Source organism: Phytophthora infestans, genomic scaffold, assembly GCF_000142945.1.
Source record: "Phytophthora infestans T30-4 supercont1.1 genomic scaffold, whole genome shotgun sequence".
Classification (NCBI taxonomy): Eukaryota; Oomycota; class Peronosporomycetes; order Peronosporales; family Peronosporaceae; genus Phytophthora; species Phytophthora infestans.
In genome coordinates, this window is record NW_003303758.1 from 1,312,345 (window position 1) to 1,338,407 (window position 26,063).

The window sequence follows — 26,063 nt, forward strand, 5'->3', positions numbered from 1 at the left end:
ACTGATTAGTTTCCTAAAGTTGACATTTAAGTGTATTTACATTTAAATGGCTCCTACTCTTAGAAGCGATCGACACATGGAGACACAATCCCCCCGTGACGAACCCTACGTCACCACTGCAACCACTTACTTTACTCAAGTGAAAAACGTGGGCAGGGTTTGTCTGACCAGTATGTCACATACTCTACGTGTAGCAATGTTTAGATCTTCACCGCCATCTTTGCTATGTATAAGAGTCAGTGCGGCGGTCCAAGCCAGCATCATAAGTTTCATACCAGCTTTCTGCCTTGTTACTACTGCACATACCGTCAAGATGTACCCCTCAGTCACTGAGTCAGTGAGGAGTGAGGGCCCTTTTTTGCTTTCATGAGCAGTTTAACTGCCCCCAAGCCACTCCGGCTCACTGAACGAAAACATTTGCTGAGCTCGCTTGCTCTTCTTGTGAAAGCATATCATAATTTCATGGGTTTTTAAAATGCATTGGCGTCTAGAGCTTTGACATTTCTTGCTCTATTATAATAGTCGATGCTATCGCTTCGAATCCATTTGTGAGTGAGCAAGCGACTGTCAGTTCGGCCCGGCTATTCCTATTTCAACGAGTGACAACGCCTGCGTGGCTGGCATCGTTTCGTGAAAGCCAACATGGACTGTACCACGGCTCATTTACGAAAAAGCCAGCTCCAACAAACATGACTTCGTCGAGTTCCAACTCCGGTTGCACGCTCTCGCTACAGCTCCAGCAGCACATGACCATTGAGCAGAAATACTCGCACGGATCAGGCAGTATCCGACACAGTCACTCTTGCCGATCGCGTTCGCCGCGTCGACGCTCCTGCTTGCGCAAGGAAAGCGCCTTTGCATGCGGTGGTGCTTCGCGTGGCTCACGCCTGGACGAACTGTCCACGACCAAGATGATCACAGTAAGCTACTCAAATACACCCAAGAAAACGCTGTCGTTCGCCGATCAACACGGTCAGCATCTTGTGCTGGAGCGTGAGTTCTGTCCCAAGGACGCCCCAGTGTGCTACTCGGACGTACCGGTTGAAGTCACATCCGAACGCCAGACCCGCCGACGTAACAATAGTTTTGAAATGTGGATGGAAGAGACTGTGGCGCGACAACATCTACTGTCCATGTGCGTCGTTTCGCTATTAGGCTGTGCCCTCATCGGTCTTCGCCAAACCGCCAAGTAGCTGGCAGTACAAGTAATTATTGTCTGTTCATCGGAGCGACACCAACCTATTATTGTAATAAACACGTGAAACATTCCATCAGCAAGTTACTTTCGCTGCTTGGTCGCCCGTGCCTTCTTTCCGATAACGGGGAGTTCCAGACGATGCTTGTCTAGCTCAACGTGTTGCTGCAAAATACTGCTAAGAATCAGTTCGGGCGAGTAAATCCGCTCAGGATTCGCACTTGCAAGCTGCTTGCGCACCGTCGCCACGGCCAGCGCTGCCTCACTAGTGATCACTAGATCATTAACTCCAGGCTTTCCTTTGGATAACGCCTTGCCTCCTGCGCATTCCACGATCTTCACCAGGTCTTTTACTGGCGGTAGGACGGACTTGTGGTTGGTAATAAAGACGTTGTAGTTAGCGAATAGACGCTGGCGCTGCTCAGTTGACACACCATACATTGTGTTACTCAGATCGAAGTGCCACTTGCCTTCCGCCTCCTTGTCTCGAAGGCAGTTCGCTTGTTCATCGACCGCTGCGCCAAACCGCGCCGACTCGTCTAGCCAGCGTTGACCCAGAATGTGTTTACAGCACGAAATACCACACAGCAATTTCACCGTGCGCTTCAGCTGAGGAGCAATAACATGCGTGGCTTTCGTGACGTCGCTCTCGTAGACAGCGCCGGCGATCGCCTTGATCTTCTTTCGGACAGCAGCGGTGGGCTCCAGTCCCGTCAGAACGATACGGATAGATCCAACCTCAGCTTGTGATCCAGCAGGCTCACTTTCAGTAATCGACTGGCTGTTTATAGCTCGCTTCCTGCCACGATTTGAGGGCTGCGAGCGCACCTTGGACCGCGCCAACGCTGGCGGATCCTCTTCAACCAGCTCGACTTCAGTGGACAGCTTCGCATCATCTTTCTGTATATCGCGACTTACCTCGTCAGAGCTAGGTCGACGTGCAGTAGATTGATCGTGTTCAACATCGTCGCCGTTTTTCGCCGATGCGTTTTGTTTCTCGGACGGAGTCACCAGGTCAGGGACTGACTCAGCCTCCTCACTGCGCTTGGATCGCTTAGTCCTCGAGTCACTAACGTCCGAGGAATCTCTGTGTTCACGCTTGGAGTTATGACGCCGTAAGGTTGGGCTTTGTGTGTTGTCTGGTGTCGAAAGCGACCGTCGTATACTTTTTGTGTCCGCAATAGGAGAACCCTCTTTTGTAGTCGACTTTGAGTTGCTTGCACTCTTCGTAAGCCGCGGTGTTAAGCTGTCCTTAAATAATAATTGCTTCTTCTCATTTGCTGTCTGGCTCTTCATCGGCGACTCCTCCTTTGGCTCACCTTCGATCTCTGTCTCGCCACCACTGCTGTCACCTTCATCGCGAGTTGGAAGAGCTGGAGATGTTCGAAACGGAGCGCGAGGCTTGTAGACTCTCTTTTCCACAGCTTCTGCTTCTTTCACTCGCTGCTGAAAGGAAGCAGCGATGGAGGAGAGCCCGGCAACAGAACCGTCTTGTTCCAGCATGTCGTCCGACATGTCCGAGTCGGCATCGTCATCACTGTCCCCCATTCTAGCGTCGTCAAAAGTTCCGCTTGCTGCCGATGCTATCGGCAATGGCACTGTCTCCTCAAAGATTTTTCGTTCTGGCTTGGGTGCTTCTACAACCCATCAAATATCAATACCGTAAGTCATTTAGCATCACAGCTCAAAAGCTATACCGTCTTGATCCTCGGAATTTGTCATCCGGATCTGCGTCTCTTCCTCGTCCACTTCGCCTTCATCGTGGATCTCATCCTGAGAGGGCGTAGCGGCGACGAACACAGGCGCCAGACCCTCAATAGGTTGCGTAACAGCTTCCGTTGCTACCTGGATCGCTTGGCTTTCCCGTTGCGTTGGGTCTCCCTCCAGCTGTGATAACGCGGCGCGCTTGCGGTGATTGGCTGTGTACCATTGACCTGGTGAATCGCGGAAACCCACGGGGGTCTCCTGCCCAGATGATTCCCCGTCGAAAACGCACCCGGCCTCGCCACCCATGACGCTTTTACTTGAGTTTGTGCAAGACAGCATATAAGTAAAAAAAAACGCTTTAAAAAGTGAAAATAACTATTTCGATTGTAAATTATCATAAAGTGGCAGCAGGATCACTTCAAGTGTAGTTTGGCAAACTCGATTCTAGCATTCTTGTACGTGTAGTGCCGGTCTTGCTGACTGAAACAACAACGGTATCCGGATAAAGCGCTCGACCATGTCCTTCTTGGACAGCAAGTAGTGTCTGTCGAATTCTGTCACTAAAGCTCGACTGTTACAACTCCTCTTGGTGCTTTGTAAACATTTTAATCGCCACTTCTTCGCCGATAGCTACCGAGATCTCGAATGAGGACGAAACTGAGCTCAATGAAATGCTCACCAGTGTGGGCCAGTTCAAAGTGACCAAACAGCTGTAGCCAACTAGATACTCGTGGCATGGTGTTCTGATCTTCACCTTCATGTAAAAATGGACGACCGTCGGAGAATGGGAAAATAGATAGCAGTAATCTGTTGGCGTTGGGACGGTTTGCTGGATAAGTGTGCCACACAGCATCGAAATGCATTCGCAACGGAGTGTACGATTTGGAGCCATGGAGCAACACCCTTCAGCAGAGTCTGGTCAACATGGCAAGAACTCTAGCTTCTCTGGGAACAACAAACACGATTATGAGCAGAATGATAGCGGCAACGCGAGTCCGATTGACAAGCAAGACCCGCAATCGATGTCAGAGATGATGGAATCCACGGCATTAGTTGCGATGGACGCACTCCCTCTAGTCGATTTATCTATTGCGAAACGTGACCGACATCGATCTCGGAAGCGTGATCGACATTTTGGCACCAAGACAGAAGCTCCTTCAGCCAGCATATCCAGTGACAGCGGTGATAATCAAACGACCCACTTATCGCGAAAGAACCGAATCGTGGACACACATTCCAGTAGTATCGATGAGAGTACATTGCCTCAAATACTAAAATCTGCGGTGTCATATCCTCAAAACTTAAACGTACCTTTACGAAAACTGCACAATCATCGGACGTGGCATGGAAGTTTAAAGCAACGTGGAGATAATGGAATTTCTCGCTCATTTCAACGACGCAGATCGAGCTGTGATGATACCCTTGCCGCCTTTGAAGCGACCGAGACAATTCTTTTGGCTGAACTCGAGTCCGACGAGCGGTGTGCAAGCTTCCTTCGTCAAAGAGTACCAGAGGCACGTATATCGTATTCAGATGGCATCGACTCTCCCCAGAGCCAAATTCAGTACAAAGTTCGCGCGTTGGATCGGAAAATCCTGATGAACAAGGAAAAGCTGACACAAGTACGAGAGAGAATTGCAGAGCTGGGAGGCAAACCAAGTCGGTTGGCTATTGATTTCGATGATAATAACTCGGAACTCATCGACAACGACAAGATGAATGGCCAAGTTAAAGAAATCAAGCAATCGGCACAAGCCTTAACTTCGATGCAGAGAGTAGCGACAACAATTCAGTGCGCTTTTCGAGCCTTTCGAGCACGTCGACACCTGGCCACTCTGCTAGCTACAACGTACCAAAGAGTGCTAAACCCTGGGAATAACCAGTATTTCTACTACAACCGCGTCACCAGACACAGTCAGTGGGAGGCTCCAACGCTGCTGCGTCGTTGCCACTATTCACTTGATGCCAAACCAGCAACACTAGCAAACCCCAGGTCGAGCAGTGTAGACGCAGCTGCAAAAGTCATACAAGCCATGCTCCGCCAACGAGCATTGCGAGTTTTCATGCAAGATTACAAGCTTGGCAACCTTGAAAAGATCTTTGATGCGAGATTCGGAGCCTGGTACTATTTCAACTCGAGGACAAATCGAAGCTTTTGGGAAAACGTCCACCACGTGAGACTCACCGCAGCAAATTCTGCAATTTACCATCATCAGCCTATCCGATAGTTGATAAACCACTTCATTGCAATAAAACAACATGGACACTTATGTTTGTAAACCATGATTCAATTTTCTTTCCACTCGTATATGCGTCTCCCTGTGGCAAAGTGGCGTACGGCCCGTCCGCTTTCCCAATTAGAAAACTCTCGTGATTATCTCGTTTCTCAGCCTCTATGCCTCATTCCCCCTTCTTTACGATGTCGGGATGCAGGGACGACACAATCCGCTTAGTATCGCAGCCAGTACGAGCGACGACGGATGAAGTTGTAGTCCGGCAGCTCGTGGATAGGACCCGTTGCTGCCAGGGCGTGCTCCTTGTCGTTAACGACTTCGTCAGCGGTCTTGCGGACAGCAGCAGCGTCCACGGCGTCAATGCGAGCAAAGATCTCAGCAGGGGTCATACGGCGGCCGTACGTCAGCATCTGGCGACCGATGTCCTCGCAGATAGGCGACGAACCGTCCAGCTGCATCAGCATGTTGGCCTTAAGCTGCGTCTTGGCACGCTCAACCTCGTCATCGGTGGTCTTGTGTACCAGACGCACAAGCGCCTCCATGGTGTACCACGTCAGGTCGTTCAGCTTGTACTTGTCAGCGACAGCGTACACACCGAAGAGACCAGTGTCCTGATAGCACGTGTTGAAGGACATGTACGAGTGGGCAAGCTCCTTCTCAGCGACCACCTGGCCCAGCTTAGAGGACATGTTCATGCCGGCACCCGAAGTGCGGTCCCAGCTGCCGAGCAGCGTCTGCATGATCAGCAGGGGGAACGAGTGCTCGCTAGTCCAGCTAAAACCTTCAAAAGCAATAGCAACGTGAGCTAGCGGCATGCTGTCGTCCTTGATGCGTACGTCGGAGCCGAGGAAACGCACAGGCTCGAGCGTGGGGGCGACGGCAGGAGTCGTGGGCAGGTCGCCGAACGACTTCTGGGCCAGCTCCACCAGCTGCGAGTGGTCCACAGCACCAGCACCGGCAATAACCATGCGCGGAGCGGTGTAGTGCGTGGCAATGTAGTCCTGTAGGTCCGACTTCTTGAGGTTGCGGATCTAATAGAAGCATTAAAGGAGTCAGACACTCTGTTATACTCCTTCAACAGGCTTTTCTACTCCACGTACGTTCTCAATGGGTCCCAGGATGGTGCGTCCGAGGCCGTTGCCCATGAAGGCAGTCTCGTGCAGGCGGTCGAAGATGACCTCCTCCTGCTGCTTGTTGACCTCCTCCATCTCACGCAGGATAACGTCGCGCTCACGCTCGATGGCGGCTTCATCCAGCTTGGAGTTCTGCAGGATGTCGCTGAGGATGTCCATAGCACGCGGCACGTCCTTCTTGAAAACCTTGGCGTAGTACACAGTCTGCTCACGGCTCGTGTAGGCGTTGAGGTGGCCGCCCATGTTCTCAATTTCAAGCTCCAGCTGCTGCTGCGTGCGCTTGCTCGTGCCCTTGAAGGCCATGTGCTCCAGGAAGTGGGCAGCACCGTTGTTCTGAGCCGTCTCGTAACGCGAACCGGCGCCGATCCACACACCCACAGTGGCCGTCTCGCCGTGCGAGCCCTCAGAGGCCACACGCAGACCACTGGGCAGCGTCGTCACCTCAGTGGCAGGCGCGTTCAGCACGTACGACGGGTAGTTGGACACGGCGGCCGCCACCGACGACTGCGCGCGGGTAAGCGGCTGGCGCACGAGGCTCAGCTTGGACATCATCTTGCTGCTTCTGGGGGGCGAGCTTTCAGGCTACGAATGGGAGACCACCAGTACGCTTTCGAGGCCTCACGTTTGGTGGGGATTATTTCCAATTTATAGACCGATAATTCGCAAAAATAGAGGTGGACGGGCACAAAGACGCTGACCAGGCACGCCTTAATGAACACAAGCTGCCGATTTGTTTGGCCAGAATATGTGATGGGAAGTGCTAGGCAAGTTTCCGCCCGAAGTACTGTAGACAAGGCATTGTTCTGGTGGTGCTTTAAAACACGCGCATGTATCTACGCACAATTTGTTTGCCTTGACACAAATGCTTGGGGCAACTACGTGTAGCTCAGTAGGCTGATGTGTAGGCTATTGCATTCTCACAGGCATGTATGAATGCATGTAAGAAATACAAACTTGTGCTACCTATTCGCGGACTCGAGCAAGGGTTTTATAATGTGCAAATATTGTACCTTGATGACAATATCAGGCAGCATCACTCACGCCAGCTAAGGACTTTTCAATGTGAGAGCCTTTACTGCAGCAACGAAAGATTATGATCTTTTGGGAGCGAGTGTGACAACGTATTCCGGATAGTATCTATACTTGTAAGGTGCTTCATCGACATGTAGATACACTGCTTGCGGCAAAAAGTCTGTCCACAATCGTCTAAGGAATGCAAGGGTTTGCTACCACTCCTTATTAATAGCTATCAGTGATAGCCTATCACCACAGGGCATTAGATAGGATGGCAATCAGTGCCGAGGATCAGATCGGAATCAGATAGTCATCAACACAGCTTGAGATTTCCTTTCCTTTGAATCCGTCATGGGTTCCGCAGCGGAAACCCGCGCGGGCATCCGCGTATGCGCGCGCTTTCGTCCGCAGAACAAGCTGGAACAGAAGCACCAGGCTGTGGAATGTGTGCGTCTAGAAGACAACACTGTTGCACGTGTGCACAGCGAGGCTCGCGGCGCACCGGACGATCACACGTTTACCTTCGACCAGGTCTTTGGAACCAAGTCCTCGCAGCTGAACGTATACGAAGCGACCGCCAAACCGTTAGTGGAGTCTGCCCTGCGTGGCTACAACTGCACATGCTTCGTGTATGGACAGACAGGGTCGGGCAAGACCTTCTCCATGGATGGTGTACCAGGCGACAAGGACTACGAAGGCATCATCCCACGCGTCATGGCCGATATCTTTGACGGTATCCAGAGCATGCAGGCAGACCTCGAATTTATAGTACGAGTCTCGTATATCGAGATCTACATGGAGAAAATCCGCGACCTACTCCAGCCCACGTCGACAAACTTAAACGTGCGCGAAAGTCGCGAGCGTGGCGTATGGGTTGCCGGTGCCACGGAGGTTTGTTGTGCATCCGCAGAAGAAATGCAGTCCGTGATGCGATTGGGAGGAGCAAATCGAGTCATTTCCCCCACCAGGATGAACAGTGAATCCAGTCGAAGCCACTCCGTCTTCATTATCACTATCGAGGAGCGGAACACCGCAACAGGGTCAATGAAAAGTGGGAAATTATTTCTGGTCGACTTGGCAGGATCGGAGAAAGTAGGAAAGACTCACGCTAAGGGCCAAACGCTAAAAGAAGCGCAACACATTAATAAGTCGCTCAGTGCCTTGGGTAGTGTCATGAACGCACTTACGAGCGGCAATGCCAACTCACACATCCCGTACCGTGACTCAAAGCTGACTCGACTGCTGCAAGACTCACTTGGAGGTAACTCCGAGACGACACTTCTAGTGTGCGCGAGCTCCAGCAGCTTTAACAGCGAAGAAACGATCTCCACTCTCCGGTTTGGTACTCGAGCGAAGAACATTAAGAACAAACCAAAGATAAACGAAGAGCGAACCGTGGCAGAGTACAAGATACTTGTGGCCGAAAAAGACAAGCGCATCGCCTCATTAGAGGCCCTTCTCCGAGAAACCAAAGCCAGCAACACTGACGAACCAGTCGATTCTTCAATGGAAGATCAGTTGAAGTTACTTGCAGCCAAGGTGGAAGAACTGGAAGACGATCAAGCCTCTAAAGCAGCAGAAATCTCCAGCCTTGAAGACCGATGTGTCGAGTTGGAAGCGAAAAGCACAAATCTCGAAGAAAAAGAGCGCGAGATGTCATTATTTGTTGGTCGAAACGAAGATTTCAAGAAGAAACTGGAGCTCCTGCAAAGTGAACTTGAGGCAAAGGCAAAGGAATGCGAAGAGCTGAATGAAATGCTGACACGTCGGAAACAGTCTAGTGTGGTGGAGGCGCCTCCGTTATCGGCTAGTTCAATCAACAGCGAGGCATCTGCGCAGTCGCCAATCGATGAACACAGTGGGAAAGTTATCATCGACTCTGTAGTGATGGAGCATTCAGATGAAGGAGGATCGGTACTGGAAAACGAGTTTCTTCGTCAACAGCTAACTGCAAAATCTCATGAGCTGAAGCTTTGCACAGTACGTGTTGATACATTGATGAAGGAATTGACGAGCTGCCGTCGCGAGTACGACGCTCAGATAGAGGAGCTTCAGGAGAAGCTACGCAAATTTGATGTCCACGTTCGAGGATTTGGAAATCAAGTGCCGCAATTGAAGTCGCTAGCAGCGAAAACGAAGATGTTGCGGTCTGTTCGTGGCGGTACTCGATCAAACTCACAAGACATGAGATTCGATACCAAGCCTGACGACAATAGCACTGGGCTCGACAAGGCGCAAAGCGAATGGAAATTGGATGATGAAATATTCCCAGTCGCGCCGATCGATATGGAGTCGGAGGTTGTCCAGCGATTGCTTCGTAATATGCCTGAACGAGGTCGAAAGAAGATCTCAAAATGGTTGGGCTTCGTGCTGGAAGGACGAGATATTCGCTCCAACTTCCACCCCGAGATTTCAATTAAAGGAATCAGCGAAGAAGCTAACCGCGATATGAGACGATTGATCGTTCCATTGCTCAAGAACCGCCACGATCTGAAGGTGCAATCCTATGTACGAACTCGTTACGTTCGGGTCTCGGACATAAAAATCACTTTGGATCATAAGCATAAGGACGAAGTAAGACTTGAAGCTTCAAGTGAGGACACTGCAAGCGACGATGGGGCCTCTGAAGGCTGCAATACAGTACACAAGTCCTCACTGTTGTGGGCCAAAGGCCACCTTTTCTACGGACCGAAGAGTGACGCCTCCAGTACATCCGTGCTTCACGCTAGCAGAGTGCTGATCCCGTCCAAAGGTCGGTTCGCCTCTGAGCCTGTAGAACTTGGCTCTAGTATCACCGAATCGAAGTCAATGCTGGAGGCACCTCGCAGAGCGTCGAAGTTGAGCCGAAAGCCGTCGCTTCCGTTCGATGCGTTTAATGCTCCTGGATCGAATTTAAGTAGCGGTGGCGTATTTAGTCGATTACGCACGAAGACCGGAGTGGGAGCTATGCTTGGAGATGTCAAGACGCGACTTAATGCTCGTTACCACAAGAACCATGTCCATGAAAATGCTCTATGCGATGGCTGCGGTATGAGCCCCATTGTTGGTGGCAAATGGAAGTGTAACACTTGTGATAACTACGAGCTGTGCGACGGCTGCTATGCTGCTGGAATCCACGGCTTCGAGGTCAACAACGAGTTGTGTCGTCGTGTGGAGCAGCTTGCAGTACAGAAGCATCGTTTGCTTGGCGAGTATCCAGAGCTGCTTGAGCTCTTTCGTAACCATATCTGCCACGACCATGTCATCCACTTCAGGCGCGTTGTGGAATGGCTCTGCGCGATTGTGTCGGGTGCACGTTCGCAAACGATTTACCACAAGATGATCGTGAAAAGCGGACTCCATCCCGACATTCGGTCGCGTTTAGTGGCACAGCTTGGAGCACTAGCTAGCGAACGCACTGACATCTCTTTGAAGACGGAGTGGTTTGTAGAGATGACTCCGGAGGAAGAAGCTGCGGGATCGGACGACGCAGCGGTCGACTCGTCGCCTGTTGAGCTGGACGGGGACAAACTGTCGCCGAGAGTTCGATTGGAGACACTGCGAATGTATCTGACGGATGCATCTGGCTTAAAGCAAAGCGATGAGCCTGGTGCCCCAGCTGCACTCTGCGATTTACTAGATCCGTCCGCCAATGTGGACGTCGATGGTACTGTAGCGCACTCCTCTCAACCACCGACATTGCGACGAACCGTCAGCGCTAGTGAGGACGACCGAGTGGGCCAGTTGCCAGACATGCCACGGAAACAGTCGCTGGACTTGCCAATTTATGGCAGTCAGCGCGTTAAGTCGATCACGCAAATGAATATGTAAGACTGCATTTTGTTCATTTAGAAACGCGAAGAAATGCCACAAAATGACACTAAAATGACGAATGCTTTTCTTCTGCGATGATGCTTGGTTGTGGCACGAAGAAATGCTGACACATGTGACGGGCCTTTGACTCGTCACATTTGCGCTAGGTAAGCGAACGTTGGCCTCATGCTTGCCGAGGAAAGCTTGCCTGTCGCGAGGCTTCTTGCTCGAAGAATGCGTCACTTCAAGAGTCATGAATCATGCTTGGTCTTTGCAACGTCTGCTTGGACCCAGCTTCAAATCATCCGCTCAGATCACAAGTTCCGCTTCGTTTTTCGTCACTTTGACACGAATGGAAAAGCAGTGCCGCGAGCACCGGCGACTGCCGCGCATGTCTGTTGCGCTCCTATAAGTACTGTACATCGCATCTAAACCTGTTGCAACAAGCAGTGAGCCATGCCCTTCACGAGAAAAAAAAACAATAGAGGAAATGATACATTAATCGGCCTCATGCCTTCCTAGCTCCTATCTCGTTTTATTCCTCCGAGATGCAGAGCAACACCGCCAATGATATAAAGAGAGTGAACGCGCCACGAAGCGGCGTCGTCAAACCTTCACCGACACCAAGGAGACAGCTAGAACACCCAACGCGCCTAGAGGCTGGCCTTGCTGCACTCGGCCACAAACTCGCGCTGCGGCGTGGAGAGTCCCCACACAGGTGCACCTCGAATGAGAAGACGCTGAATGAGCGTCCCTTCCTCGGTGGCGATCCGCGCAAGCGCCATCTTTTGCTCTTCAGCCGCGAGAGAGGCCTTCTGCGCTTCCCATTGCTTCATGAGTTGCTGTAGCTTGGTCAGATCCTGCGGTTCTGCGCGCGCGCCAGGACTGAACTTTGAGCTGGCTTCGGAGCGCGTCTTGGCCGAGCCATAGAAACCGCCCTGGCCTTCAGAGGGCTGGCCGCCCGAGTACGTGGTGAGCGAGCGCGTCGAGTTTACACGGCCGGTGGAGGCAGCGCGGCGGCAGGTCTTAAGTACGGCGGATCGCATGGTCTTGTAGTGAATGTGTTGCTTGAAACGGTTTTTGCGTGTATACGTCGGCAAAAGCGGAAATGGAAAGTGACCGCTGCAACTTGTGGCGCAAGATTCTCTGTCGATAGGATGGCGATGCACGCTCCCATAGCACCAGAATTTAGGAGAACCGGTCCTGGTTTTGTGCATTTCTAAAATCTCGACCAATCACGGACGTCGACGCGCTGGGTGTAGACTGATGTGGGCCGCCTTCAACTCATCCGAGAAAATAGGAGAAACACACGTCCATGGTGGACGTGTGGACTCCATCGCTGGGATAACACACACGAGGTGGGTGCCATAGCCGCGGCGCCAACTAAGGTGAGCGGGTGCGAGGCGGGTCCAGCGCTGAGCTCACCAGCGAGCCGAGCACTACACTTTCCAGAACATTCTATCTCCATATTGCGAGCGCAGCGAACCGCGGGGGCGGCCCAGCGCGGCTGGTCCCTTTTCTGCTGTGACCTCTAATCGTCGATTATGTCTTATTGCGACACTCAGAAGGTCAAAAGTATACAGAAGTCAAGTCAAATGATTTGCTGTGTGCTGAAACAGTAAATACATGTGTTTGGCATGTTCTGTCTCGCTTGCCTTATCGATGCACATTTGTGCAATTGAGCTACAGTAAAATGGCAGCGAAAAAGCTCATACTATTTTTGCATTGCTCGAATCACACAAGTTGAATGACACAATTCCTCGTTTCACTTGCTGTTGACCCAGGAAAACAAAACAGGGTTGACCAATACCCAGTCACTGGCATGTAGCTTTCTAGCCGTCGATCGGTGCAACTGGATTGATGGCTGTCCCTCTGCTTTGCTCGCGGTTAGTACTGTACAGTACATGCAGAGGCAAAATAGTAAACAAGTCGTGGATCGTTAACTACTTTTGTTTTGTCGTTGTGCATGTGATCTTCTGGGCCAGAAGTTCTGGCAGCTACAATTGCTGCTATCATGAACTCGGTAGCCGTTGTTAAACGCTGCATAAACTTTTGCCTACGCGAGTGAAAGTAGGCAGCAAGTAAGTTACACGCTCACAGTACTATCCCTTCTACTAGTACAATCGCAAAACGTAGAATAATTTTCTTTTTAGTAAGAATCATTAATATGGCGTTGCGATGCGGCGCTTATTAATGAAGGCATCGGATTTCTTCAACATGGATTTCTGCTTGGGTCTCAAAAACTGGGCCGTCTATGCGTTCGCACTCAAAACGCACGCCTGATTGGACGCCGTTGAAGTTGATCCTCGATTCGCGTCATGACCACCAGCCCCGAACCGGAGGCTACGCCGACGAAGAGGGCGGCACGCTCGTCGCTTTTGACTCTTGTGGTGATCTCCGCGCTCCCCGTCATCGTGGCACTATTTGTGACGGTTTGGGCGTCACCTTATTGGCTGTTACAGTGGCGTAACGTATCGTTGTCTACGAATGTGACTACACAGTCGCCTGCGGACGACGTGCTTCTGGACAAGTACGCAAGTGACTTGGTGAAGATCGCCTATCACCCTCTATTGGTAAGTGCAGCTGGGGAAGAAGTCCAATGTCCGGACTTTCAGCCGGTAGATGAGGAGTTAACGCACGTGGAGCTGGCGTTGGACCGAGAGGAGCAACTACGAGATCAGGACCGCGTCTTTATCATGCTTAACGGGCAGAACGAGGGGATTTACTTGCCCTGGATATATCATCCCAGCGAAGACGCGTGTCTCTTGGAGCTTGCACAGACTGCAGCCTTGGGTCTCGGCGCGGATCCGGACCGGGTGGCCAATGGTTTAAAGCTCTTTTCCATCGATGGTTTGCCCATCATGACAACAGAAGAGCTCCATTTGCATCGTATTGCTCATGTACTGCTAGATGGGCAGCTGTGGGTCTGGCCAGGCGTTAAGGTGGCCTACGTTCGGGAGGTCGACGGCTGCACAGTTACGACACGGTCGCTTCATCCCAAGGTATTCACAGTAGAAGGCTTCTTCTCACAGGAGGAAGCAGATGCCATTATTGCTGAGGGTGTCGACCACCTCTCTCGCTCTCCTGTCGATAGTTCCGAAACAGAGGACGGATACCACGCTGACCGGACGAGCTACACGGCGTTCCTAGACGACAGCCACTTCACACGCGATTTCCGCGTACGATCTTCACGTCTTGCTCGACTGCCATCTCCTAGTTACACCGAGAACATGCAGCTTGTGCGGTACGAAACGGGGCAATTTTATCGCAACCACGAGGATTACTTTGAGTCGAAAGAGTTCGTTCCGAACATAGCGTTGAGTGCTAACCAGTTTGAGGCGTGGATCGAATGGGCCTCGTCCAAAATCGAAGAACTTTGCCGAAAGCATGGTGACAATATCGTTCCTGCTGTGTTCCAACCTGGAGGTGCGATGTTTTTCCCGACGTTCAAAGCACAACAACGTTTCAAAATGCACTGCTGAAAAGCTTCATGGAAGATGCTGAGGCTGATAATTTCTTCTGGAAACACGCCGACTTGGAGTGGAGTGAATGGATTAACGAGAATCTTAAACGGGGAGCAAATAATATGATGATTCCGCTGCTGGAAGACAAAAGTTACATGCTGCCATACATTGTGGCATCATGGGAGAAACGTGCTCAACGTCCCGAACTTGTTTATCAATTTCCCAAACCTCCGATAAGTGGCATTTCGCAATACTTTAGATGGATACGTTGGGCAAAGGAAAGAGTACAGTTGCTAATGGATACGCAGCTTGAAGCTGTACCGAAATGTGTGAGACCCGAAGGGCAAGACTACCCAACATTTTACATGAGTTTTCAGACACGTTTGGTAAACTATCTCCTCGAAGACTACAGTCAGGAATTCCTACTTGAAACAATTACCGAGGATCTGTACAAGTGGCTGGTTGAAAACAAGAATAACGATGATACGTTGCTGGAAGTGCTGCGTAATAGTCAAGCTGCGTTCGATCTCGTGGTGAAGTCGTGGGTCAAGCGTGCTGGTGATTTATTTACCTACGAGAAACCCAAGTATCTGTACCACTTTGAGCCGAATCGTTTCGTGACGCTCTTCTTGTATCTCAACGACTGTCCTGAAGGCGGTGAGACGATCTTCCCGTACTCGAACGAGCGTCTAGTGACTGGAATCGAGCGAGAGGGAATGGACGAGTGCTCCGATGGACTCGCTGTGCCACCTGTGAAGCTTACAGCGTCATTATTTTACGCGCAAACGCCCATGAACGGCTTGGACCCGTCCAGTCTTCATGGAGGTTGTCCGCCAGCTAAGGGCATTAAATGTACGTTCGTCTGTTATAGTCCGAGGACTTTGACTAACAAAACTAAATTTGCTATATCTGTCATTGTAGTCGGCGCCAACTCGTTCATGTGGAATGGCGACGCTGACGAGGGCGCCAATGCTTGGGGCCTGTCTGAAGACATTAAAGCGAGAGGGAACCCTGTAATCCTCGTCTAACAAAAAGCTCAAAAAGAATTTCTAGTCTCTATAAAAAGCTACCATTGCATTATCGCCAAGGCAATAAAGCAGGATGGGGCACACGGCCAGCGTGAATCGGCAGCGACGTGTCTCGACGGGCACACTGTATGGAGAGCCCGCGGGTGCGGCTACAGCACCGCGTGGGAGCTACACGCCAGCGCAGATGCAGGCGCTGTATCTCAGTCGAGGTCGGCCGGATATGGCGTTCATGTCCAACCAGGGTCGCGTCCCCGTTGACGTCCCAGAGCTGCAGCAAACGTGCACGGTGAAGAATCCCGTAAACCTCAAGAAGGCCAGTCTCAAGCTGCTGCGGTCGCCGACGGAGCCGCAGCAGTACGCGCTCGAATTCCAGCTCGATGCCACCAAACGGTGCCTGATCAGTGTGTATTTGGTGGCTACGGAGACTATCGACGCTGATAGTGGCGGGTCCAGCTTCGCGCTGGTGCATTCAGACAAGAACCCGGTGCTAAGCCAGCACTTCCCTTCCGGATTGGGACAGGTATTTGTTCTTAAAGGAAGCGAGAAGGAAGAGAACACAGTAAAGGAGGAGGAGCAAGAGAAGCCGGAGCAACCTTTGCCACTTCTTGACTTCTCATCGTACGACCCGGATGAGTTCGTATACAAACCCGGCACAGCACAGTTCCCATTAATAATTGTCCTCGAAGTTGCTTCGGACAGTAAGTGTAATAGCACGACTTCACCGATGTTCTTGATGCTTACGACTTGCTTTGCCATTGACAGAGAAGCGCCCGCAATCTCAAACGACGTTCTGTACGTTCGTCAAGAAAGGAGAAGATTCGTGGGATGTCAAGATGCTCAAACAGAAAATCCTGGTACGAAAATCACTTGTCTTCCCACTTTAGAAATGCTCCTCACGTTTGTTGAATCTCGCTCCAGGTGGACGGATTGACGTACGAGTTGCAAGAGATCTATGGCATCGACGGATCTGTGGCTGCCGCACCGAAAACTGAGCGCAACGGTGCATCAGGAGATGGCCAAAGCGACACCACCCAGGCTGCGAAAGAAGAGATCGACATTCCTGAAGGTGCCGAGTGCATTATCTGCCTGTGTGAACCGCGCAATACCACAATTCTGCCATGTCGACACATGTGTCTCTGCACCGAGTGTGCTGAGGCATTGCGTCGGAGCTCCAGTACGTGCCCAATCTGCCGAACTCGCGTTGAAGCTTTGCTCCAGATTCGAATCGAGGCTAAAGAGACCACAACGACCGAAGCTGAAGAAGAGAAGACCGAGGTAGAGGACACCACGTAAGTGCTAGGTAAACTACGGAATTTCTAAGACGCATGCAACATCTTGATCGAAAGAATTTATCAAATTACTGCTTCCTTCCTACGTCCTTTCGCAGTGTAGTGGACCACCGGAATCAAAAGTTACCCCTCGGCTTTCGTTCCAGCCAGCCCATTACACCTATTGATCGGATTCTCTATCTGGTGTAGACCTCGTCTTTGTTGGAGACACGTTTTGCCGCTTCACAGTCCGACAACTGGGTTCCGCGCCCTTGGTTTTTTTTTTTCTTGGTGTGTTTTTTAGTTGATTATCTTGTACAAATACTCATAGCGCCCGACGGTGCGTGTTTGGTGGTGAAAAGACTCGACATAAGGCGTTGTTCGCTAAGTTTTGCGCCCTTCATTGTCGATTAGTTACACCAAAACACATGCAGATAATACGTTACTGTCGCACCGCATCCCCTCCGCTGCCCTGATCTGTGCTCGTGCTTCGTCTCGCAGACTAGATCAAACTCATGCCATGCCTTCAGGCCCTGTGGCTGTCGACATCAGCTAATTGTTCTTCCTCCACATTCCCTTCATCTGCAAGACGATTAAAAAAGAAAAGAAAAAACAAAGTCAATTTAAAGAAATCAATACCAAGCTGTTCTCTCACCCTAACGCCCGACCTTCCTTACAGAGAGATGACTTACCAAGTTGGCGACTTGTTCGGGGGCATCACGGAGTCGGTTTGACGTCGACGGAGTCGAGCTGACATCGCCCGTTGGGCCATAGTAAGGGCTGCTCTGGCCTTTGGCAGGATAGCCCCGCTGAGATCTTGTCTGCGGAACCTCCTCTGCTGCGACTTTCGCATTCAAATCATTACGCGGAGGACTGCCGGCGTTATTGTCTCCCCGTAGCGAGCCTTGGTGATTGAAGCTGTTGTCTGCACTGGAATTTGAGTCATCGGACGTGGTAGGGGATCCGACTTTACCGGCGTTGTATGACAACTTGCGCGTCATCATCTCGACCATTTGCTCCCTCTTCTTCAGCTCACTTTCGCGACGCATGTAGTCCACTTCGAGCTCTGTAAAATTAAATAATAATAGCAAGTAAGATCACAAGTCCACATCCCGTACAAGACTCGTCAAGTGTTCGCACCTTTCAGCTTCTTCTCACGAGCCATCAAAGCAGCCTCCTGTCGACGCAGATCTTCCTCAATTCCCAACAACTCCTTCATTTTCTGGTTGTAAGACGTCTGCAAGTTCTGGTCAGCAGCTGGCGGCGGTACGTTCGCTGCAGTGTACGCACGTAATCTCTGTTGCAGTTGTGGCACACGTTCCAGGTCCTCGATTCTCGGTCGTCGAGAGCGTTGTCTGTGCAGCATCCATCGGATGACCTGGAAAAGTCCCTCCGAGTACTGGGACGGGATACGCGTGAACTTGCCTGCGTTAATCTTTTTCGCTAGTGCGAGCTGGTTCGTCGCGTCGAAAGGAGGCCCAAGTGTAGCCATCTCGTACAGCAAACAACCCAGAGCCCAAATGTCGGATCGGTCGTCGTAAGTCATCTCGTTCACCATCTCTGGACTCATGTAGTACGGAGTGCCGACGTTCGTCTGGGCAAATCGAGACTCGCTACTGAGTTCCTTTGCGAGCCCAAAGTCACCGAGTTTCGCATTGTTCTGTGTGTGGGATAAAGACAAAAAAACCCTGTGAGAAAACAGCATATACCAAATACAAAGAAAAAACTAAAAAACACAAGTAGCGAAATTGCCATCGTACGTTCGAGTCTAGGAAAATGTTGCCAGGCTTGATGTCACGGTGAAGAATAGGACGAATGACGTTGCCCTCGCGGTGACGGTGACACTCCTTCAGCGCCAGGAAAATGTGCGTGAAAATGTGCCAGATAAAGCCCTCTTCGATGTAGGACCTGCAGATAAAATTGCCATAAAAAGTCAGGAAATCCACTCGAATAGATACAAGATGCTGTTCTTGGGATTGGCATCGAACAATGGCGTACCCTTCCCGCTTTTTCCTCTTGATGAACTGGCCAAGGTCACCACCTTCGCAGTATTCCATGACGATGTAGATCTTGGTTGCCTGCTTGTCGATCACTCGGTCCAAGTACCGGACAATATGCGGGTGCCTTAGTTCCCTCAGAATATTCACCTGCAACATCCTATAGCGTTAGTGCTTGCACTCTCTTGTTCCATATCTAGACCTGGTCATGCTGACGCACCTCGCTGACGATGAGTTGCTTCTCCTTCTCACTCATGGCGCCGTAGTTGACTTCCTTCCACACCAGCATCTGCTCGCCACATTACACGTTAGTAAAAAGTCCTGCAGTCTCCTGTTGGCGTATTCCTGGAGTCTCTGCTGCTCACCTTGCGGTCTGCCTTACGCACGATCTGCGTCACGACGCCGAACGAGCCCTTGCCGATGATGCGGACCTGCTCGTACGCGTCCATGTTGGATAACTAGTGTGTTGATACTGTGAGGAGGAAATAAACCGCTCTGGGCTGTAGCTGCGAGAGAGGGAGGAGCTGTGTGTCTGGTAACGCGTGAGTCGAGATCGAGGCGACTGAAACACGGGTCGCCTCGGGGGAACTTCTCTCCTCTCCGCTGTTCTTCGTTTGTGGCGGGGCGTTGGTGTCGTTTTGTGTAGGGAGAGAGTCAGTGGGGGGAGGGAGAGTCGTGAGGACGATTTGATAACTGATAGGATATCGGATAAGGTAGAGACTAATTAACACTCCGTTTTACAGTCTCCCCGAAATCGAGGCACGTAAGAGGCGGAAGAGAAAGTCGACATCGCAAGTCGTGCATTTTTCGGCGCGTCGTTGGCGCTGCAGCTTCACGCTCTGAGCTGCAAACACAGATGTCGACTTGAAGCTGATAATCTCTTTCCGTCTTTTTGGTTGCAATCGAATGGCTACATCTTCAGCTTTTTTTAATGCTCAGCAGCCAGTAGAGCCTCCTGGTCGAGTGCATCTTCGTCTAGCATGAGCGAGACCCTTCTCTTCTTGGCGTTTGTATGGTTCAAGATGGACCCGTTCTGGTAGTCGACCACATTCAGCGCGATACCCACGAGACTGCCCAGCACTCCGAACGACACGAACAACAACTCCACACCTGGAATGTATCGGTCGTCGTGGTTGAATTCAGCCGCTACTGCCAGCGGGAACAACGCAAGGCCGATGTTCTGTATTGGTACACGCAAGAACAACGTGTTAGAATCTAGTACACCAGCTTAAAAGCCGCATCGGAGCAACATGGTCGCTAGAATAAAAGGGTGTTTTTAAACGGGGAATCCATGGAACGCACCTGGATGGCAGTGATCGCTCCGTACGCTGTTCCAACGTGTTTGGCTTCCACCACGTCTGTGTAGGCAAAAGATACGATTAAATTCATGTAAGCTCTTCTAAAACTCAGCAGTGAACGTACATGGGACTGAAGGCCATAGCGCTGCGGCAAACACGCTGTAGGCAACACCTTGCAGCACCAACGGCACGTACAGTGATACTTGAGTCAACCCGAGCATGACGTGAACTACCGTCAGTGCTAGAGGAGCCAATAACGCTAAAAAGGCGCGGAGACCAATCCGATCAACCACAAAGCCTAAGAACGGGGAAATAACCGCGCTGATAATATACGGGATGGACATTGGAGTGGCAGTCTTCTGCGCCGCATCGGTCTTCGTGGCACAGTACGTCTTGGTCAAAGGGCCAAGCTTCCACGCTTCATCGTCGCAATTAATTTTATCACCAAGAATCAGTGGAGGAGAAGTCGAGCAGTCCCATTGATCCAGTGGCTCTTTGATCGTACAGTTCGCAGACAACAGAGGGAGTGGCCATCCGTACGGAGGGACGCTAGGACATCCAGAGACGATCTCTTGGCAGTCAATTTCGCCAATGTAGAGTCCCTCTCCACACCTTCGACACAGCTCTGGAGGCTCCTTGAAGAAGTCCCGCTCCATTAGGAGACTGCTGGCAACGTTGTTGAAGGGGATAACGCAGCCGTACACGACCAAACAACTCAGCGCCAATAGCCAAAACGCTGGACGGAAATGTTTGACATCACTCAAGTGAATACTCTCAGCAGCAGTCACTCCTTCTTTCTGGTTCTCCCTCGACATCTTCTCCGCTCTCTTGTCGATTGGGATCACCAGTAGCACAGTGACGGCAGATCCCACACACATGATGACACCCACCCAAAGCGCAGCCGACACACTGGATGATTGAGCGACGATTGGACTCAGCTCATTGTTGATAACGCTTCCAAGACGAGCTACACTGAGGTTAATGCCCAAGGCCAGTGCGAGCTCACTGTTCTTGAACCACGAGGCTACGAGCGTCCCCTGAGCTACACCCAAGCTCTCACCACCGAAACCGAACATCACTCGACCAAACTTGTGCAAGAATGATGTTAAAAATTATGGAATAACAACAAATTGCAGCGTATAATTTGCCTTACCAGCATCAGATTGAAGCTAGATAACGAGCAGCCAGTTGCAAAGATCAATTGGCCTGCCAAGATTGCCGTCGAGAAAGCAAATAGCATCACACGCGCACCGAATCGATCCACCAGCACACCGCCAAAGAACGGCAGCAAGATGTTGGGGATCGAATACAGTGTGTACAGCAGGTTCTACAAGCATGCATCAACAATTATTACCGGAAAGCATGCGAGATACACTGTACGTGTCTTGAAAACAACAACTGTTGAACGTACGAAGAGAAACTCGTAGCGGTCCTTTGGGATGTTGCTGAAGTGCTGCTGCAGCTGACTCTTTAGCGCTGCCGGGTTGTCGAAGCAGTAGTAGTTGCCGATCATCAGTACACATGACAGAAACAGCACCAGCCAGCGCACGCGCAGCTCGCTCTTCTCCGCCATGATAACTCTTCTCAGGGGGAAGGATGTGATATCTGAGTCTGACTCAGATTGGCTATGTTTCATGTAAGTACGAAAGCACTTCAACTTGAAGAAGTAAAGCATGATCTTAAGTTCGTCTTTCTTACGTCGCTCCTAGCCTAAAGCGGCAAGTCATTGTTGATCTCATCCACGTCGGGGTCTTCAGTTCTGGAAAATCGTCGCTGCTGTCGTTGCATGAACTTCCGCTTCCGCCACCACTTTTGGATAGTCGTCGCGTAGGCATTATTCCACATTTGTGCTAAAATCTCTTGACGGCGCTGATCCTCCAGACGAACCTTCAATTCGTAAAATCGAGCTCGCGCTTGCTTCGCACGATATGCATTCTGTAGCACTACTGCAGCCGCAGTTTTCCGCTTCGACGCGCTTTCCACGCGTAGTCCAAAGTTGCGAATGAACCGCGTGTATCGGAAAAACTTCAGTAGTACCCGCCTTGCTTTTGCTAGTCTGGCATGCCTCGCTTTGGCATGCACAATTCGCTTTCTCCTGCGTCGTATCCAAATTTGAATGGAGACTGCTGCACGATACCTCGCTACGTGGTGGATCCATGTGAGATAATCCCGCTTCTTCTCAATGTACCGCACTAAAGTACGTGTGATCACACGAGCTGCTCGTTGCTGCGTCATCCAAGCTGCACAACGCACGCGAAAAAGATACGAATGGTAGAAGCGCCGCACCCGAAGCGCAGCCTTATTGTACGCAATAAAGCGTTTTTTTCGCTTGACCATTTTTCTAGAATAAAACCCTCGCCATTGGGCTTGAATCAATGTCGCGACTTGATGCAGGTGATGAACAGCTGCTGCTCGTCTACCTTCCACACCGCGTATCCAGCTTTGTATTGCAAGAGCAGCGGCAATAATTTCGTCTTCACGTTGACGAGCAACATTCGACATCCAACGACGCCATAAGCGAAATACTACACATTCTAATCTCTTGCGCGATCTGCTAAGAACAAACAACGCACATTTTCTAGTCGTATACATGTAGATCAACAGAACGCGTTAGTATTTTTTTATAAGACTCTTGCGTCTTCACAAACGTAACTTACAGCTGACAAAACCTTCGAATTTGGTTGTAACATTGCGCCCACATCGTTTGCTGCCGCCAGTGAGCAAACCGATGGCGCTTGGCTCGATGAAAATATCTGGACACGACAATCTGATCAAAACGTTAGAGAAGAAATCAAACTCGACTTTGATAGTGGTCTTACCCATATCTTTTCAACCGCAAATTGCTTTCTCATTGTCAAGGAGCGAGCTATTTCTTCTACGCAATGATCACGGACCCATTCCCGAATTTCGAGTGGGCAATCGATCGTTGCCGGCCTTAGATATGCTTTGATTGGTACCATCAATTTCTTTTGAGGTAATTTTGGCCGTGTTACAGTGCATGGTGGCGTTCGCTTCAATAGGATTATCTCTGGGAGTACCACACAGCTTGAGCGCGAAGCGGGTAATGCTCGGCCGTGAATCCATGCATTTTGCGTAAGCTTATCACATAGTGAGAGGGATCGTATAATAGGAGAGCGAGCTTTAGACCACCCATTTTGCCGGCGGAGCATGACAAGACTCATCTCCAGTTCCATGACCTGGTCATACGTTAGTTTTGTTTCTCTCAGAAAACTTGCGTTTTCTAGCGTGTCAGCCACACTTGGATGTGCGAGCAAGAACATATTATCTTCGCCAGTCAAGCATTTTAACCGAAATTTGTCCTCCCATATCGTAAGCGCGTGTTCGCGTAAGGTACTTGTTGGTGAATGTACGCCCGTGTTCTTGTCTGATGCCAGCATGAGAGGTTGATTCAAAGAGCGTGGAGGTGTTACCTTTGTTGGTAACGAGGCCACGGATCTATTGCGCTTCGTGTCATCAATCGCTCTCCCTTTTAGCAGCCTAGGCTCCAGCAAATTTCGGGCCTCACACAAATTCCTTTGCTCTGGTAAGACCTCATTTAAGATGCTGGACACGCTCCATTTCGTCCCATTACAAGCAGCAAGTCGCTGAATCAAGCTGACAAAGCCTTTAGAAACCACGCACGGCTCGTCAGTTTCAACTTGTCCTGCCATTAGTATTGTCATCACCTGCTTCTTCACGCTTCCTACTACGTTCCGCCATCGATAAACAACACCGACTCGTGTCAGAATCAGTTTTTGTATTTACTCTAATTCTGGTTGTTTGTTTCACTCGAAGTCCACTCGCAAATTCAGCTCCTTTGCTTCCATAAACTCGATAAGTTCTTGGTATTCGTCTTCACTCAGATAAGGCCGTGTTGCGCGTAGTCCATCCATGTATAGCGCTTTACTCCACGCACAGGCTGCAATTCCTCGGTATAACACCTTCTTTGCAGCGTCCACCTTTCCTAGAGCAACTTCAAAGCGCATATATAGCCCCCAGCAAAGCGCGTTCCCCTTTGTTCGAATCTGATTCACCATGCTTTCAAACATTTGTCGGATACGGTTAACTGCCGTCGCGTTCATACCCCAGCGATGATTCAAGCAGCAGACTTCGTCGACACTTGACTTTGACCTTTCCCTGGTCGTCGCAGCTCGCTCAGCACGGTAAAATTCACAGAGCAGCGCGAACAGCCACTCCACCAACTCTGGTGAGTCAAAGTGTCGACGCCACCTTTTCTCTACCCGAAGGAAGTAATTGCGAAGCACCTGTGAGATGGTATTTCCCGTCTCGGCATCAACAAAGAGTCGAAGAAACAGCTTGTTGGTTGAGAATTTCTCCACTGCTTCACCGATTGACGAACGCCATTCACGAGGGGCGAGACTAGGAGCTACGCCCGACACTTGATGTTGCTGCATGAAATCGAGGAAGCACGTCCACATCCACGATACATGCGAACAAAACTGATGCTCTGCGTTGGCCAAAGTCTGCCGGTATTCACGACAAGCTGCATCAAATCCGTCATAGGTGTAAACAACGAGTGCCAAGTTGTGCATACAGTACCCAGCCCAACAGCTTGATCGATACTGTGAGCTAGTATTTCCTTCGAGCTTTCGCGTAGTTGACTCGACGCAATGCTGAATCGCAAAGTGGAGATCCGCTCGATATCTCGCAATGAGATCAGTTCTACATGTAGTCGACGGATTGGAAATCAAGAGCTCCTGCAAGTAGTCATTAGTCCGGCTCTTGTGCTTCTTGGTAATCGTTTCAAGCGATTCCTTCTCCGTGTTATCCAGTTGCCTCGCACTCCAGAGCGTATACAGACATCGCAACAATCGATTCTGCGCTTTTTCATTGTTTTTCTTTCGCTCACCAGAGGACGACCACAATTCGAGACGTGCTTGAAGAAAGGCAAAACGATGGAAATCTCTTTCCGATTGCGTGTTGACGGAAGGAGATGCAAGTGACTTGAGCGTGTTGGCACAGATACGCCGAACTTGGCGCTCGTTTCCAAGAGTTAGCTCCAGCTTAGCATAGGCGTACAGAGCAGTAAAATCTGTGTCGCCCTTCTTGCTTCTTTTCGCTAAGATTTGACTCAAACGCCGAACGTACGCTATGCTTTCCTCCGAAGCTCCAAGTGCACGGATAACTTCAGCTTCGAAGCCAATCCACAGACACTTAAGGGCACTTTCAAATTTCTCATCCGTCTCATGAAATGTATCCACAGCTTGCGCGAAGACTCGACGGATAAATGCCACCTTGCTGGGGTCGCAGACCACTCCTCGCTTCACTGCAATGTCTTTAAGAAGAGCACTCTCCAGCAACATCTTACGGTCACTTGGATCAAGAAACAGCTTGTGTTTGCTGGAGTTGGCAACGTCCGGATTAAGCACAGATAGAATCGGAGCCACGAGCAGTTCGTAGCCCGCAGAGCCGTCGCTGTACATTGACTCGCAACCTGGGAGACTAGACTCCCAAGAAAATTCACCTCGCCACTCGACGCCGCACATCTGCAGGATCTCCGCGATAAGCCTCCATTGGTACGCCTTTGGAACAGAAAACAAAAAGGGCTGGAGTTCTTCAGTCAGTGTAACGCGGTCTGGCTGATCCTCAATAAGATCTTGATGAAGAGGGTTGTTTGAACGTAACGGAGCCCACTGCTCTTGTATCTGCACTTCTTCACGGTTAAGCCATTGTAGAAAGCGGTCATCTCCGTCAATGGAATCGTAATTTGCACGTTGATCTTCCAGTTGTGAATGTGTCTCAGCTAGTACTGCGCGTTTCAGCTTCTCCTTGTCAAGCAATTGAGTCTGCCGAGCACGCGCATTTTCCGTACCCCGTAGCTCGGCGAGAATGCGCTCGTACTCTTTCGAATCGTTGGCGTCATCGACGTTGATGCGATACCCATGCAAGTTACTGTAAATCACTTTACCACC

The 26,063-nt window shown here is 50.6% G+C and overlaps 11 protein-coding genes across 11 annotated transcripts; 5 read left to right on the plus strand and 6 right to left on the minus strand.

The window, feature by feature from the left end:
• Positions 1-684: 684 nt before the first annotated feature.
• PITG_00200 (uncharacterized protein) lies at positions 685-1,276 on the plus strand (the record flags this gene model as incomplete). The annotated part of the gene is made up of 1 exon (XM_002908778.1): positions 685-1,276. The coding sequence occupies one exon, from the start codon at positions 747-749 to the stop codon at positions 1,191-1,193; it is 447 nt and encodes a 148-aa protein (XP_002908824.1).
• Positions 1,277-1,349: 73 nt separating this feature from the next.
• On the minus strand, positions 1,350-3,208 carry PITG_00201 (uncharacterized protein; the record flags this gene model as incomplete). Its single annotated transcript, XM_002908779.1, has 4 exons — positions 1,350-1,360; positions 1,417-2,080; positions 2,114-2,832; positions 2,893-3,208. 4 exons carry the CDS (start codon positions 3,206-3,208, stop codon positions 1,350-1,352), a joined length of 1,710 nt encoding a protein of 569 aa, XP_002908825.1.
• Positions 3,209-3,792: 584 nt separating this feature from the next.
• PITG_00202 (uncharacterized protein) lies at positions 3,793-4,781 on the plus strand (the record flags this gene model as incomplete). Its single annotated transcript, XM_002908780.1, has 2 exons — positions 3,793-4,084; positions 4,675-4,781. The coding sequence occupies 2 exons, from the start codon at positions 3,793-3,795 to the stop codon at positions 4,779-4,781; spliced, it is 399 nt and encodes a 132-aa protein (XP_002908826.1).
• Positions 4,782-5,351: 570 nt separating this feature from the next.
• Positions 5,352-6,821, minus strand: PITG_00203 (mitochondrial-processing peptidase subunit beta; the record flags this gene model as incomplete). The annotated part of the gene is made up of 2 exons (XM_002908781.1): positions 5,352-6,167; positions 6,237-6,821. The coding sequence occupies 2 exons, from the start codon at positions 6,819-6,821 to the stop codon at positions 5,352-5,354; spliced, it is 1,401 nt and encodes a 466-aa protein (XP_002908827.1).
• An 813-nt stretch (positions 6,822-7,634) lies between these two features.
• PITG_00204 (kinesin heavy chain, putative) lies at positions 7,635-10,836 on the plus strand (the record flags this gene model as incomplete). Its single annotated transcript, XM_002908782.1, has 6 exons — positions 7,635-9,048; positions 9,193-9,269; positions 9,324-9,365; positions 9,423-9,434; positions 9,516-10,757; positions 10,807-10,836. The coding sequence occupies 6 exons, from the start codon at positions 7,635-7,637 to the stop codon at positions 10,834-10,836; spliced, it is 2,817 nt and encodes a 938-aa protein (XP_002908828.1).
• A 720-nt stretch (positions 10,837-11,556) lies between these two features.
• PITG_00205 (uncharacterized protein) lies at positions 11,557-12,292 on the minus strand (the record flags this gene model as incomplete). Its single annotated transcript, XM_002908783.1, has 1 exon — positions 11,557-12,292. One exon carries the CDS (start codon positions 12,290-12,292, stop codon positions 11,729-11,731), a length of 564 nt encoding a protein of 187 aa, XP_002908829.1.
• Positions 12,293-13,771: 1,479 nt separating this feature from the next.
• PITG_00206 (uncharacterized protein) lies at positions 13,772-15,497 on the plus strand (the record flags this gene model as incomplete). Its single annotated transcript, XM_002908784.1, has 3 exons — positions 13,772-14,508; positions 14,562-15,395; positions 15,461-15,497. The coding sequence occupies 3 exons, from the start codon at positions 13,772-13,774 to the stop codon at positions 15,495-15,497; spliced, it is 1,608 nt and encodes a 535-aa protein (XP_002908830.1).
• Positions 15,498-15,640: 143 nt separating this feature from the next.
• On the plus strand, positions 15,641-16,860 carry PITG_00207 (uncharacterized protein; the record flags this gene model as incomplete). Its single annotated transcript, XM_002908785.1, has 3 exons — positions 15,641-16,265; positions 16,330-16,421; positions 16,486-16,860. 3 exons carry the CDS (start codon positions 15,641-15,643, stop codon positions 16,858-16,860), a joined length of 1,092 nt encoding a protein of 363 aa, XP_002908831.1.
• Positions 16,861-17,102: 242 nt separating this feature from the next.
• PITG_00208 (protein kinase, putative) lies at positions 17,103-19,436 on the minus strand (the record flags this gene model as incomplete). Its single annotated transcript, XM_002908786.1, has 8 exons — positions 17,103-17,233; positions 17,290-17,417; positions 17,528-17,901; positions 17,976-18,495; positions 18,596-18,743; positions 18,834-18,982; positions 19,053-19,121; positions 19,198-19,436. The coding sequence occupies 7 exons, from the start codon at positions 19,279-19,281 to the stop codon at positions 17,388-17,390; spliced, it is 1,374 nt and encodes a 457-aa protein (XP_002908832.1).
• A 324-nt stretch (positions 19,437-19,760) lies between these two features.
• PITG_00209 (Major Facilitator Superfamily (MFS)) lies at positions 19,761-21,703 on the minus strand (the record flags this gene model as incomplete). The annotated part of the gene is made up of 5 exons (XM_002908787.1): positions 19,761-20,012; positions 20,135-20,190; positions 20,255-21,208; positions 21,382-21,457; positions 21,542-21,703. The coding sequence occupies 5 exons, from the start codon at positions 21,701-21,703 to the stop codon at positions 19,761-19,763; spliced, it is 1,500 nt and encodes a 499-aa protein (XP_002908833.1).
• A 2,212-nt stretch (positions 21,704-23,915) lies between these two features.
• PITG_00210 (uncharacterized protein) lies at positions 23,916-25,574 on the minus strand (the record flags this gene model as incomplete). Its single annotated transcript, XM_002908788.1, has 1 exon — positions 23,916-25,574. The coding sequence occupies one exon, from the start codon at positions 25,572-25,574 to the stop codon at positions 23,916-23,918; it is 1,659 nt and encodes a 552-aa protein (XP_002908834.1).
• Positions 25,575-26,063: the final 489 nt, after the last annotated feature.